Source organism: Labeo rohita, chromosome 9 (assembly GCF_022985175.1).
Source record: "Labeo rohita strain BAU-BD-2019 chromosome 9, IGBB_LRoh.1.0, whole genome shotgun sequence".
NCBI classification, from domain to species: domain Eukaryota; kingdom Metazoa; phylum Chordata; class Actinopteri; order Cypriniformes; family Cyprinidae; genus Labeo; species Labeo rohita.
Genome location: NC_066877.1, coordinates 17,109,015 through 17,125,325, shown reverse-complemented (window position 1 = coordinate 17,125,325; position 16,311 = coordinate 17,109,015). Strand labels below are relative to the sequence as shown.

Sequence of the window (16,311 nt, the reverse complement as noted above, 5' to 3'; positions counted from 1 at the left end):
ACTGTTCTACTTAACATCATTATATTGCAGGCAAGACTGTCCCACCAATACGGACAAAGCCAGGTACAGCCAAGAAAGAGAGAGACAGCAGATAAAACACAGACCCGGAAACACAAGAAAACATGCCCGCATGATGGGCTGCAGGAGTTCAAAAGAGTAGAACAGTCAGAACCTTTCACAGACTCCTAATGATCTTAGTCGTACAGACGTCGATCTAACCGTCTCCCGTTTCCGATCTGTCTCTGTCTGAACTGTCTCTCTGTCTTGCTGAGCTGTAACAGTGGTCTGTGTTGAGGCTGTTTGTTTTGTTTAAAGCACACAATAGGCATCGAGATGGCACAGATGGCATGGATTATCAGACTAACCCCTGATGAAAAGCACACACACAAATACACACCCCTATGAAAACAACTCTTTCTGCAAGAGTGTGTATGTGTACATACTGTAGGTTTAAGGATAAAATGGTAGTAGACACATGAGAAAGACAACAGGAGGGACGGATAAAAGAGAGTGAGGCTGAATGTGAGCTCTGTCAACACACGGCTGTCAAGGGAGCGCTGTGATGTAAGAGGATTCTGGGAAATGTAGGTCTGTAATTCCAGCCTGCAACATCACTGAACTATGATAACTAGGGGAGGGCGATATACCAGTAGACATGATTAACCAGTAGAAATAAGTCAGCCGTTAGAGATTTTGGACTATCGTCTCTGTCACGGTTACAGCCTCACATGACCTTGCCGTGCTACGTGGTCAAGAAGATGTATCATTTGTACGCATTTTTGAGCATTGCAGTTTAAAACTAAGTGATTTTAAGCTGTTGAAATGCAATCAGCAGTGAAAGAGAACTCATTTTGCTAAATGCACGGCGTCTGAGAAATTGTTTCTGATGGTGCCCATAGAGCACGGGAGTATTGAACCAAGTTATTTTTGTCGCTTTATAGGCCTTTAATGGTTTAATAAACACACTTTTATGTGTCAAAATGCAAGTCTTTGCAAGTATCCTTGTAAACACAGTAATTTAAGGCTTAAGTTATAGTAAACAGCTGAAAAAAAAAATGTGTAACAGTATATTGGATCCGGGCAGCTCTTAAAGTGACAGCAGTCTAATATTCCTGCTGTCTGTCATTCATGTTAATCAAACAACAAAAGAGAGAAAATCTCTCACTGCTCTTGACTAAATCACATTTGTAACTTTAATAAGAAGAAATATATATTTAATTTACACAGTGAATAATATGCAGTGTTTTTATACGTTTGACTACTTTATAATGCATGTAGCATTCATTTATTTGTTCTACTGTATGTTTTTGTCCTATTGCTTGTAATCAGTCTTTTTTCAAATTGCTGACTATTTACTTGCCTTCAGTGAGCTTTTTTTTAGTATTAGTATTAGTTTCTTTGTGATAAAAAATTAGCAAATTTCTATGGTATCAAAAATTTTGATACATAAAGATCTTATTTAAAGCAAAAAATAATATATATCATCATATCTTGTTACCATGAAATAAAATTACTCTTATCGTGCTAAAAGATTTTTGTCATATCGTCCACCCCTACACTCTAAAAAATGCTAGGCTATTTTTTTAACCCAAATGCTGTGTTCAGCCTGTTCGGTCATTTTATTGGGTTATTTTTAATATTTTTTACCCAGGTTCTGGGTAGTTTTTGTAACTCAGCTGCTGGGTCATTTAACGCTAGGGTATTTTTTTCTACCCAACAACTGGGTTGAGCCTGTCTCAAGCATGTGTTCTGTCCAACATTTACCCAGTGCTGGGTTACCAAATAAACCAAGTCGGGTTGTTTTTAACCCAGCATTTTTTACAGTGTAATAAGTGTTAGAAGAGGATTCATTTAAAATATTTAAAATTCTGTTAAAATTTTGAGGCCATCAAAAATTTTGTGTAACAATCCCCAAAAGGTCAGCAGAATCTGTTACACAGAAACAGACATACTTCTGACTGGGGTTTTCATTAAGCTAATTACATCTCTCATTCCTTTATTTGTGCTCTAATTGCTTATTCTCTCACTCACACACTCTTGCCCTCCCCTCAAAGTGTCTCTGAAGTGGGAAAAGGGCATAGAAACATAGTCTGTCATTATGTTGCTCTGGGTGTGGCCTCATCCTGTGGCTTACAGCTGGAATAATCAGCTGAGCATGTGTGTGTGTGCACATATTTACAGTATATAATCAAACAGATGGTTCTGACTTAGATTTATACCAAGTGTGCACAACAGTAAAATGCACGTACAAGTAGAGTGCCGCATTTGTGCTCGTGCGTTTCTGCCACTCAGCATTCCTCTGTGTGCCCACTCACAGTGACGTAGAGTGTGTAAAGTGTGCTCTTTGAGTTCTGTTGAATAAGCAAACTGTTTCTCTCTGACAGACAGCAGCACCCTGATTCACAGTGGACGAGTGGAGCGTGTGTTTGTATCTACCAAATCTCATTTGTATCATTTTACAGCTCTTCAGTGATGTAATAAGAATATGTAAAGAAATTTAAAAAAACAAAACAATAAGTGCTCAAATTTGAGCTTTAGACCAGCAGGCAATCCAGACACGAAATCACACCACTGCTTTCATTCAAACTTTTTTCCTGCCGTTTTAAAAAAAAAACGCGATGCTCCCATTGCGAGCAATGGAAAAAATACACACACAGCTAGACAAGATGAGCATTTCAGGTTAAAAAGTACATAAATTGTTTTTTTTTTAGAAAATAACCAATCGTTTCACTAGACAAGGCCCTTATTCCTTGACTGGGATTGTTTAGAGCCCTTTAAAGCTGCATTTAAACTGCATTTTGGAAGTTCAAACTCAGGGGCACCATAGAAGTCCATTACATGAAGAGAAATAATGAAATGTTTTCCTTTATTTTAATGAACAGAATTTCTTCATGACTGAAGAAAGAAAGATATGAACATCTTGGATGACAAGGGGGTGAGTACATTATCTGTACATTTTTGTTCTTGAACTGAACTACTCCTTTAAGTAATTTATGTTTCTGTTTGAGTCATTTTGGTTTGATTCAAATCGCTCATTTTAATAGAATTTAAAAATGATGGAGCCTCAAATGTAACTGGTGAGAACATTTACAGTGCAACTGATTTGTGCACATGAAAACTGTAGTTTGGATCAGGAACAAAGTTGCATAATTGGGTATTATTATAGTCATTGATTTTTAAATTCCATAACTGATGAGCTTCATTTTCAGTGTCAGATCAATGCTTCAATGCACTTTACTACCTGAGATGAGAGGTCTGATTTATTCTATAAGACATGACCTGATTAGCAAGCTTAGTCTATCTGTCCCCACCACACACACACACTGGGTTTTCTTGTTTTATGGGGACGTTCCATAGGCGTATTGGTTTTTATACTGTAAAAACTGTATTTTCTATCACCTTACACCAACCAGCTAAACCGACCCCTCAGAGAAAATTTTCTGCATTTTTAGATTTTCCAAAAAAAAATTATTCTGTATAATTTATAAGCTTGTTTCCTCATGGGGACCAAAAAATGTCCCAACAATGACAAGGATTTCAAATATTGCCATCTTTTTGGGTACAATTTGTCTCCATAACGTAGGGTTTCACAGGACCACACACACACACCAAAACACAAACGTCTATTTTTTTCTATGAACGTCTGCCAATAATTTGAGCAAATGTATGGCAAGGCCATAAACATATTCAAAGATTAACTTAAAGATCAAGAGAATTACCCATTAATACAATATAATACTACAAGCTTATCACCTTCATCAGTACACACACACTTTGACCCTCTTTTTGGTGTCTGGGTGGAGCTCTGATAAAGTGAGCGTCTCAGAGTGTATGTAGGGCAGATGAATCTGGGTAATATCACAGTCTCAAGGACGCAAAAAGCTGGTGTCTGTACATACTACGTTATATTAAACTGGATCACTGATCAGAACAGGTCACCATTTAACAGGAAAATATGTGGATGTTACAAGAGATTTACTTAAACACCTGTAACAGGTGATCTGCAGAGTTTTAAAATCAAATTTAGGGCTTTCTAAGACCTGCACAAATAAAACTAATACCAAAAAACATCAACATCTAGAGATGCACCGATTGCAATTTTCTTCCGATTCCGATTTTTTGTAAGTGTGACCTGCCAATACAGATTTTTGCCGATTCCGATTTTCGATTCTTTCTAAGTATAACTGACAGCATATACAAACAAAAATATATCCTTTTTTTTCCAATGCCAAAAAAATTACATAATAAAAAATTCTTAAACATTACAATTCCCCCAATCTGGACTAAATTACAGATATTCTCTATAAATGCATACACTGCAAAATTTCAAATACATAGTTTTATAAAATTCATGTTTTAAATATTTTTTAAACATACAAATACAAAATATTGTGAGAAAATGCATTGATACTTTTAAATATGAAACCAAACCACCAGTACGTGACGACAAAAGACTGTTTTAATGAGTGAATCATTTAGTCTTTATGAATGGGTTTCTGAATCATCCAAAAACGTTGGTTCATTAACGAAACACCACTGTGTTGATTGGAGACATGCAGCAGTTCTGCTGTGGCTTTGATTGGAACTATTTCCTCAAAGACGTTGAGCAAAAACATTCAATATTGCCAAGTCGCTTAATTTAATTGTATTGTTGTATAAAATTACTGTATAAAAACTACTATTGTATAAAATCAGTGTCACGTAGCAGTTGTGTTGACATTTAGGGAATCATATTGGTCATGCAATGTTGCGTACCTAAATCAAATTATAAATGTATTTTTTTTCTATCGCAGGATCTTCAACCTTCTGTGCTGTTGTGCTCATTTGTTTTGATTTCTTGATTTCACATACTCATTTTAAGCTGCGCAAGCTTCATCTGTCATCTGTCAGTATCAGTCGCCGTAAGTGTGACATCAAAAACGGATCGGCTCAGAATCGCCAGACTGACTGGCCGGTCACCGGTCTGGGCCGATCATGTGGAAAACCGGCTAATTCCGATCCCTGGCCGATCGATCGGTGCATCTCTAGTAACATCCTAAACAGTAAAATGAATGTAAAGACCAGAATTTAAACAACTTTACTGTTCAAATACAGGTTTTGACAAAAAAAAAAAAAAAAACTATAGAATGACAAACCTTATATTTTAGCCTTTAAACCATTTTTTTATCAACTGGGATGAGCCAAAATTCATAATCATATTGAAAATATATGATTAAATGTGACATAACATATATGATCTAAACATAATAAGTTGTGCTTATTAGAACTGCAAATTTATCTGAAAGGTGATTTGCAAGTAATAAACACCGTAAGGTAAACAATGTCATAATTCATCAACAGTAGATAATTAGCAATCTGCAATCACTTGGCATAACTCTATAACATTCATTAATTGCGAACTGCTCTGAAACCATGAGCCTGTAGCACGCACAGCAGCATCATGTAAACATACAGCGCTCACATTAATTCAATTAAATCATCGCCTTTTGAGGTTTAATATTTAATCACATTACGCCATATCATGGTTCCTGTTTTTCTGTCTCCTTGAAATGATTATTATGACTTTTCTTATACAATTTAAGATATTTAAGACTTTTTATGGCCCTATATTCAATAAAACTGAATTTAAGACTTTTTAAGACTTAAAGGACACAAGGGGTCCTTAATTTTTATCAAGAATATATTGATTAAAAGTGAAGACAATCATAATGTTACAAAAAAATCTATTTCAAATAAATGTTGTTCTTTTGAACATTTTTCTATTCATCAAAAAATCTTGAAAATATTATAATGCATCACATTTCCACAAAAATATTAAGTAGCACAGCTGTTTACAACATTTCTAATAATCAATAATAATAAAAAATTCTGACACTGAAGACTGAAGCAATGGCTGCTGTCAATTCAGCTTTGCCTTCACATACAATACATTTCACCATAAATTAAAACAGAAAAGTTATGTTATATTATAGTAATAATTCACAGCATTACTGTTTGTAATGTATTTTTGATCAAATAAATGCAGCCTTAAAATCATACTGATGCAAACTTTTCAACTGTTGTATATGTAGTTCTAGGTGGCAGGAAGTTGTTAACTGGCCAACAAAGATCAATGTATTACACTGAAATACTGTTTTACACATTTTGATATAGCTTATGGAGTTACGTCTAAAATATTGGTTTGAAACAAAAGACCAGGGTGTGATAATGAACCAGGCTGATTGATGATGGTGTTGATTTTCTATCTGACCTTGGTCAGATGCCCCTGATTTAATTTGTCTATCTTTCTAACTGTATACCAGCACAACACACAGGTTTGTTCTGCAAGACAGAGGCAGGATGTTGTCTCCTCCCTGGCTCATTGTATGATAACATGTGCAGAAAAGGCCATTTCCTCCTGGAGAAACATGGGAAACACACACACATTTACACACCCCTTCCCAAACACATGAAAACCTGTTCGCCTAAAAATCTCATAATACTTCATTTGGACATTTAATTGATCCTAATATTCTTTGCTCTAAAATGATAAGGAAGATAAGGAGACTCTAAGTTACATTTGTGACAATTACTCAAACAGGTTGACAAAGATACACACAAAGTGGCATTTCATGATTTGACCTACCCTTCAGTCACTTCCGACAGAGCTACAGCCTAGTTTGCCAGACACAATGTACAACGACCTGTTTATTTAGAACTACAGTGGGGTCCAGTCTGAAACCACCAGTGAAAATGCTTACAAACTGTATTATCAGTATAACAACACGAGTGAAAGTTAAACTGTGAAATAAGCATTAAGTTCTGAATTTTGTATTTGTTTTGCCCTCTTTTTCCTTGAAAGACAATTGCTTGTGTTTGTTTTGTAAATTTTTCATTTTCTGAATTAAGAATTATTTTTCTAAATTCTTATGTTGTCTTTTACATTTCTCTAAACAATATCATGAAAGCAAAATTTAGTAAGAAGTATGCTTAATATTTTATATTTAGCATATATTTTGTATTCAGTATTATAGTTATACTTTATATTTATTAAGTTAAATATTAGTTATTTAGTATTCACAGACACCAAGCACACACACACACAAAATAACAGATATTTAATAACAGAATATCTTTAGAATAACTGAAAAATACTAAGAAATTACTGAGAAGTTCTACAGAGCAGAATATCAGGAAACAACCTTACAAGGCAACGCACAACTGACAAATCCGACAAACTGTTTATAGTTAAAATGAACAGATTTTTTTTCACTGAGACTAGTGACGCTAGTGAGTGACAGTTGGATCCTGAGAAAACTGAGATGAGCAAAAGCACTAACTGCATTCCAGCATGTCATAACAAGCCACTCAAGTGTATTTCCTTTAGAAAATGTTCTTCTAACAAATCCATTCAGAACCATCATGCAATGCTGTGACACTGTTACAAACCCCAAGAAACAAGGCGTAGGTTGGAAAGCCCTACAACGCTCCTGCGCCAAAACCCTTCAGGACACAGATGCCCCCATTAAGTCACACACACACACATACCAGCACTTTTTACTGAAATCCTCATTAAACCCTAACGAAGCCTCAATAGTGTCTGAACAGTAAGGATTTTGTTTGTAATACTTTACAATAAGATTCATTTTATGACATTAGTTAATACATTATGCATTACTTATTCTAGGTTAATGTTTAATGCTTATCATTCATGTGTAATCAATCATAAAATGTATCAGGGCTTAACAATAAGGACTGCCCGATGACCCAGGGGCCAGTGTGAAAGACGTTAAGGACAGCCACTTCTGCGTCCTCACTAAAGTTTATCACTTGCACATGTTTTTAACCCTTGCCAATTAAAACATTCAAGCGATTTAAAAACATTCAAGTGCAAGAAGATGTGAAAGCCAGCTCCATTACAGTGCACACATAGAAAGCCGTGTTTAGACAATGTGCTAACACCAAATCGAGTTCTCTTTCACGTCTTGCTTTAAAGGGGTCATCGGATGCCCATTTTCCACAAGTTGATATGATTCTTCAGGGTCTTAATGAAAAGTCCATAATATACTTTGGTTAAAAATTCTCAATGGTTGTGTAAAACAGCACCCTTTTTACCTTGCCAAAATCAGCTCTGCAAAAATCATCTCATTCTGGCCGAGGCTGCTTTAAAGGCAAATGAGCTCTGCTCACCCCGCCCCTCTCTTCTCTCTGTGGAGTGACGAGCCTGTTTACTTTAGCCGCGTTTAGCCTCTAAACTTGCTAACTAGCACATTATATTAGGAAAGGCGATCGCAAAGATTCATAAAAAACCCTTATAATCACTTCTGCTGTAAGTGAAGCTGGATCATGAATGATTTGCGGGAACATAGACGGATATATGTAGATCGGGAGGCGCATTCTCTTTACAAACAAATGTAATCTACTGCATCTTCAGAGGCTCAGATGTCGGAGTAAATTACGACCACAATGTTCATTATTACATCCAGCAAAACAACACCTCAGTAGCTCAATCCGAGATATTCTTGTCAAGATTTCAAGAGATTTTAAAACATTCAAGCACAAGAAGATGTGAATAACAACTCTATCAGTGTGTTCTAAGAGCATAGCAAGCAAGCACAGAGCTGAATCTCAGGCAGTGCACAAGCCATATTGCATTTCTTTTCACATCTTCTTGCGCTTGAATGGACAAATAGATAGAAAAGTATGTCAAAATACTCATCTTGCCGAGTATCCTCAAAGGGTTGCTTATGTCTTAAGTGAGGAAGAAATCTCATGTGTATCACTGATCCATGCATTGCCTCTTAAAGTGACTACACCTAATTTACCAACTGCTGATGTGTTTATTTACTTGTGCTATTGCTTGTAATTTGCTCACTTGTTTTTATTTACCGATGGTTCGCTCATCTTTAATAATGTTTGAACTTAATATTTGTTAGGCTAGTACTTTTTGCTCTGATATTAAAACTTTTAAACTAAATTTAACTGGTATTTATTTTAAAGGGGACATATCATGATAATCTGACTTTTTCCATGTTTAATTGCTATGATCGGGTCCCCAGTGTATCTACCAACCCAGAAAACATGAAAAAGGACAACCCAGGAACTTTGTTTTGGTGAGCCTTTTTCTGCAAGCATGTGAAAAAACTAGCCGTTCAGATTTCGCTCCTCTTGTGACGTAGAAAGGGGATCTTATTATAATATTCAATCCCTTTAATCTGCACATTTCCATCCATGGCATCGCCATTCTGTTTTCGCAAGCGACAATGGTGTACCAGTTCTAACGCCATGGCAAAACTTCGAGCAAAGCATGCTAACTGTTCGGTCGTTGGCTGCACAGACATGAGGTACAAGCTGTAAAAGCACCACCCTATTCTGAAAAACTATAAGAGTGCTATAAATTTATTTATAAATTGTGTTAACTAATTCTCATTCTGTATGATTTTCAATAAAAATAACAGTTATAGTGGGGGGAAAAAGGAAAGATGATTTAAGTTTTTAAAGAAACCCTTACAGAATAACAAAGCAAAAGACCCTTTCTGGCAAATGCACTTCTCATTTATTTCTTGCCTTGTTTTCAGGTTCTATCAGTGCATGCCTTGGCTTTGTAATAGTGGCGGGTTGTTGCCATGGTGCGTTAGCAAACACTCTGAAAGGTGTTGATGTAATGCATCTTTAATGCATAATGTTTATCCAAAGTGGTGTTGTCCAGAGATAAGACGCACTCCTACACACACCCAATATTTGGAGGTTGGGGTATTTGTGTGCACATGTGTGGGTGTTATCCCATAATTCTTTTAACTACGCATTAAACACCTCTGCATCCACCCACCCAAGCACTGCAAGTACCACAGAGAAAGAAAGTTGAACGTCAGATTATTTGCCAGAATTCTCAGCACTCTATACTACAATCCTATTAGCAGTTGTCGCACTTAAATTAAACCCTGACCGTCCACAAAAACAAAACCTGGCTCAGAGAGCTTGTCATAGAGAGGATTTGTGCTTGCATGCCCATATTTATGAAAATGCTATCATGTGGAAGGGGGTTTGTGTTGTGAGCAGAGTGTGTAGTACAACGTGTCCTAATTCAAAGACTGGAAGCCTAAATGTGTACATTGTGTAACAAGTGTGCATACGTGTGAGCTCATGTGCAACGTACTTGTGTGGGTTGACAGCAGATAGAAGTAGGAGGTGAGAAAGAGAGGACGGCTTTATCATAACATTATCATCTCACATCTTTGGAAGAGCTGACCACAGGTCACAGGTAATGCGTGTGGGTGTATGTGTGTGAAGAGGTGTGTGTGGATCACACGCCATCTGACATGCTGCATGGCTCTAGGAGCAAAAACGAAAAAAAAACAGACCAAACTGACAACACAGAATGTACCTGTTTACTTCTGTGACCTACACTGATGGTGCACTGCAGACTGCATATATGTTCAAAGTGATGCACGTGGTTTAAACTGTTTTGTACTGCAGTACAATAGAGATCACTGCGTAATTTAGCTGGTTAGCTCACTCATTTTAGGGTATTTTTTTTTAACTAGGGATGCAACAATAATTAAACTTTGTCAATAATGATAAGCTGATAACTATTTTCAGGCTATCAATGGGCCAATGATTGATTTTAATTTTTTTAATAAATACAGTAAAAACAGCAACATTGCAAAATAGTATTACAGTCTAAAATAACAATTTTCTATTGAAAAAATGTTTTAAAATATAATTTATTTCTGTGATGGGAAAGCTACATTTTCAGCAGCCATTACTCCAGCCTTCAGTCTCACATGACTCTTCAGAAATGATTCTAACACGTGATTTGATGCTTAAGAATAATTTCTTTTTGACTTTTAAAGGAAACAGTAAAACATTATTTCAGAATTATTTGATCAATGAAAAATTCAAAAAAACAGCATTTATATGAAATAGAGATCTTTTGTAATATTATATATGTCTTTACTGTAATTTTTGATCAATTTAAGGCACCCTTGCTTAATAAAAAATCTTAAAGATCCCAAATTTTAGTGTATATTTATCCCAGTTTGTCCAAATAAATTAATAACACAAAAATCAGCCATTTAGCTACAGCTAATTTAGGTATCACAACATTATAATGTAAGTAAACAATAGATATTCATTTTACAATTTGCTATTACATTTAACAGAGTTATGAAATTATTAGTGTTTTAAATATGAACTAAAAATAGGGAAAATGAGCAAGCGCAATTAAACATACTACTACATACTACTGTGTATTTACAACAGCTATAAAACTTTGTGTTTTCACTTTCAGTTGTGTTGGAATTTTTTCCTCCTAAAATAATGACTAATCAAAAACACCCTAGCTCCAAAACAGTTTCACTACATGTCAAGCTATTTTCTGCTATTTTTTTTACTCATTTATTAAATATAGTGTTGATGTATATGGTGAATTCTAGCACAACCTGAAGCAACATAAACAAAGCATCCTTTACCCAAAGGACAGAGAGCTGAAGGCCATGAATACATAAAAACTACACACTGGGTTTATAAGCAGTGGAAAATACCCAACACCTCCTGTGAAGCGCCTGTGAAATGATAGAGAGCACAACAAAGATATAGTGTGTTTGTGAGGACAACATGTCCCAGCTTGAAATATCTTGAGTCGGTTAAAAAGAAAAAAACACTGACAACAACTAAGGAATCCAGAGCTACTGCGAGGAGAAATATGAGCTGAAATAAGCTGTGGAACAAGCACAGAACACCTGAACAAGTCTCAACCAACAGTCCTACTAAAGTCTTCTTAGGGCCTTTTGAAATACCACTATCTAAAATAACCATATGGTTGACAATGCAGAGTTGAGTAAATATATCTTGTGGTAAATTTACCTTTATTTATGGTAACGATGACTTCATCTGTTTGAACTGTAACACTATGAGCTGCTAAAATGATGACTGTTCAGTCACTTAATAACACTTCTTACATCCCAAATATTACAATGGACTGGATGTATAATGTTCTGCATTAAAGTACTTCAGAAGACCATTTAAGAATGCTAGGAATTTGCCATTTCCACGGTCTGCCCTTTCCTGTTTCCTATTTTAGCTGCTCTCCTGCCTCCAAACTGAGGGGAGTGCGGAGGAATTCACGGGGAACGGAAGCAGAACTCCCGCTCACTGAACATTCCTAACTGTCATCTTGGCTTTTCCCGCAGCAGTTCGTTATGACGACTATTGGGACCGAATCTTTTCAGTGATTGAATCATTCTTGTTCATTACCATCCACTGATTCCTTAACAGTTTTTTGGAAACACGTGAACTAAAGTACAGAAGTCCTGCATAACTTTACCAAAGAAAAGTCTGTAATTTTCACAGGAAGGTCCAGTTATGACCTACTGATTAAAAATGTGAAAAAAATTAAACATATTTAAGGATTACAATCTAAGATTTATGATATGTGTGGGTTTATTTCAAGTCAACGTTCTGAAATAGACTTGTTTTCATGACGCGTCATCAATCGGCCATATTGGCGGCACATACGTAAACAATGCCACCGAACCAAATGAAACTTGTGTATTTTGCTGCTAATTGCTGCTGAAAATGATCAATAATTGTCATGTTGTGGGCTGTACTAATCGGTCAGACTGGGAAAAACATTTGGACTACTATAGTCTGCCAAAAGTCAAGTGAGGAACAAAAGGTGTTTGTGGTTGACTAAATTGAACCAGGATTTCCAGGGCAAGAATCTTGATACCATTCATGTATGTTCTTATCATTTCCAGTCAGGTAGGTGAAATATTAGGCTAATATCTTAATTAACACTGCTTGCATGTATCTTTACCACCTATTAACTTCAGTTTGTCAAAATATTGCACGCTTTAATGCTTATTAAGTCTTTCTCTATACTATTTACCAGCTTCCACACATTTTTTTCCATGGTTTAGACAGCATAAATTAGCATAAAATGTATTCATTAGTACCTTAACCATGCAATTCATGCTGTTGTTTACATCCGAGTATCTCCAGTATGGCCGCACATCCGGGTAAGTGTAAACTTTCTATATGGTCGTCGCGCTAAGGGTCAGTTCACATAAAATGCATTTTGAAGTTCAAAAAGGCAGGTAGCAGAATGGGGGAATGGGGGAAAACTCACCATTAAAAAAATACCTCATTTTAACTTGAGCGGGACGATGCAAGGCCTCCTAACGCAGGCTTTAAACAAGTCCACTGTAAAGGATACAGTGTTTTGATTGAATTAGTTAAGCAAATGATTCAGTGACTCATTCACCACCACACACTGATGTACACTCACTGGTGTATGTCCAGAAAGGTCTACTCAATGAACCCTCTTTCTTAAGAGATTCAAAAGATTCGGCTCACTGAGATCCCTACAACTACTGACGTCACATACCTCGCGGAGAGGCATGTCTCCTCAAGTAAGTTGTCATTACCATAACAAGCACTACACATAAAAGCAGCAAATCTTTTTTTTTCATTTCGGGACATTTTAATAGAAAGCTTAAATGTTTCCTCACGCGAGTGCCCTTATGACAACCTCAGTATAGGTTGCAAGTTAATTATTCACGCCTTGCAATAAAGAGCAAACAAAAGAACTAATCCCCGCAGATCCCATGATCATCAGCTTTCAGAGTTCTGTATTAAAAAACCCCACAAATGCATTCATTTTCGTTTTGATCTCCAAAGATGGAAATGAAATCTCCTGTCAAAAGTGTAAGGGGATTTCCATAGCACTCGGTACTGTGTGTGGACAAGCTGGTCACATAGGAAGTCTTATATGCACAGTCCTGCGTAAAAATAATAATATCCACTATTTTCGTCCCACACATCCGTTTGTATTGCTTCTGGAGACAACTGAAGTAGCCCACTTCTCTTTATCCCGGGCCAGGACACTGTCCTGCCTGCAATATGTTCTGTAACATTTACGTAGCCTATGCTGACGCAGACGTTTCATCTGCTTTCCGTTGAGTTAGAGGTCTACCGTTAAAGTTTTAAAAAGCCAAAACACCTTTAAGTGGTTAATATGCGACAAAAGTCATTTTGGGCAACATTCCCGTTTGAAACTATTCTAAGCGCATCTGACCGAGCGGGCGCGCGTGTGCGTGTGTGCGCACAGCACGCTAAACATAAATACAGCATCACTTCACTCTACCTGCTTCAACCGTATCCGTTAGGTCGTAATTAGATGCTGTCCGAGGGAATTCTTTCAGTTTTCTTGTGCTGAGGTTCAGAAATCCGGAGTTCGCCGCATCCTCCAGAGCTCTCTCCAAACCCCGGTTGAGAGGCAGGTTCGTGTTGGAGCCCAGTCCGCTCAGGTTCGTCTGTAATGCGGCAGAAGGCAGCTGGGAATGAGGACGGGGCTCCGGTCCCAGCGTCGCCATGTTCGCCCCGTCGGGAAAAAAAAGCTCGCCGAAAGGCTCTACGATCGGTATATCCCAAAGAAAATGTGCTGGTCTCAACAGCAGTGGGTGAATTTCCTCCTAGTGCGCTATCTGACTGTCCATAACGCGTCTGCGCAGTTTGTTTATGGAACTGAGCTGCTGCCAATAACGGTTTCCTGGCCTTCACTATAGCGCCATCTGCTGTACGATCACATCAATAGCAAATTGATGGTGATATTAAACAGAACGCTGTTGCAAAAGTTTACTGAATAGATATGCTTATAAAATATTAAAGTAGTAGCCTTTCAGGAATTCATGGTTTTTGTACCAAACAGTAATAAGCACACAATAAATGCATTCTCTATATTTATTCTCGTAATTATTATTTTTTTTAATTACAACTCATATTAGAAAAAAAGTATGGCTGATATTGAAAAGTAATATGAAAGTAAAATATTAAGATATTCTATAATAAAATATAATTTTATTATACAGCACACGCTAAAGTTTTAATTTAGAACCCTATGTGTGCTGTGCAACAATATAATAATATTTTAGTCCATATTATTTTTATAGCTTCATATACCAAAGTAAATTTTAGTCATTAAGTTAATGTTACTCACTCAATTAAATAAATTAACGTTTATATGAATTGACCCAAGAACAATGCTATTCTGAAAGTGTTTGTACCATTCTGAACATGCTGAAAGTGTTAAAAAATAATCATTTATTATGATCACAGTTTCAAATATACAGTTGAAGTCAAAAGTTTACATAAGCGACTCAGGAACACATATCACTAAAACACACACACACACACACACACACACACATGTACTTGTTTTTGCCACATAGTGGGGACCAAATGTCCCCACAAGGATAGTAAAACCTGAAATTTTTGACATTGTGGGGACCGCAGGCCAGTCCCCACAATGTTAAAAAATTATTAAAAATAGTAAATGATGTTTATCTGAAAGTGTAACAATGCAAACATGTTTTCTGTGAGGGCTAGGTTTAGGGTTAGGGTTGGGTTAGGGGATAGACAATATCGTTTAGTCAGTATAAAAACTATAGAAGTCTATGGAAAGTCCCCACAATTCACAAAAACGTGTGTGTGTGTGTGTGACCTGGTATTTATCACGTTATGGGGACCAAATGTCCCCACAAGGATAGCAACACCAGTAAATTTTGACCTTGTGGGGACATTTGTGAGGTCCCCATGAGGAAACAGGCTTATAAATCATGCAGAATGAGTTTTTTTGAGAAAGTAAAAGTGTGCACAGTCTCCTGTGAGGGCTAGGTTTAGGTGTAGGGTAGGTGTAGGGCGATATAAAATAGGGTTTGTACAGTATAAAAACCATTACGCCTATGGAATGTCCCCATAAAACATGTAAACACAACACACACACACACACACACACACACACACACACACACAGCTGTGGTTCATTCAGGTAACAGCACAGCATCAAGTGTATGTAAACTTTTGAACAGGGTCATTTTTATAAATGTAATTATTATTTAGTCTTGTGGACTATATGTACATGTCTTTTATGTGAAATATGTTATTCAGGTCAGTTCTAAATAAAAAATAGGCCTAACATGCATATTTTGTAAGATCCCTCTTGTTTTGGTAAATAATTAACATTTTGCAGATTCAACTGTTGACCTCAACTGTATGCCTGACTTTGTTTAATTACAGTAAGTGTACTGTAATGACTTTAATACAGTAGCTGACTTTACAAGGACACCTAAAACAAAAAACAAAGCTAAACGTTCAACATAAAACATATAAAATCGTTAAAACGATTAGATTATAATGTTTGCACTTTATGTTTGCTCTTGTTGTAGTTATATATGCTTCCCAAATAAGATTGGTCTTCTAATTAAGCAAGCTAGACACTGTTCTGCTTCTCTAAAGAAATCACACATTGGCTAATATTTAAAGAATGAGGAA

General features: G+C 36.5%; 1 protein-coding gene across 7 annotated transcripts in view; it reads right to left on the bottom strand.

Moving 5' to 3' along the window:
* Nucleotides 1–14,490, bottom strand: part of lrch1 (leucine-rich repeats and calponin homology (CH) domain containing 1) — a 58,972-nt gene extending 44,482 nt beyond the window's left edge. For 5 of the 7 annotated variants that reach the window (XM_051118400.1, XM_051118402.1, XM_051118399.1 and 2 more), the window contains exon 1: nucleotides 14,126–14,489. In XM_051118400.1, the coding sequence (XP_050974357.1) occupies nucleotides 14,126–14,354 (229 nt within the window). In that variant the 5' untranslated portion in view covers nucleotides 14,355–14,489. Of the gene's footprint in view, nucleotides 1–14,125 lie in introns of all 7 variants that reach the window. The other 2 variants (XM_051118396.1, XM_051118397.1) reach the window with 1 other exon arrangement.
* Nucleotides 14,491–16,311: the final 1,821 nt, after the last annotated feature.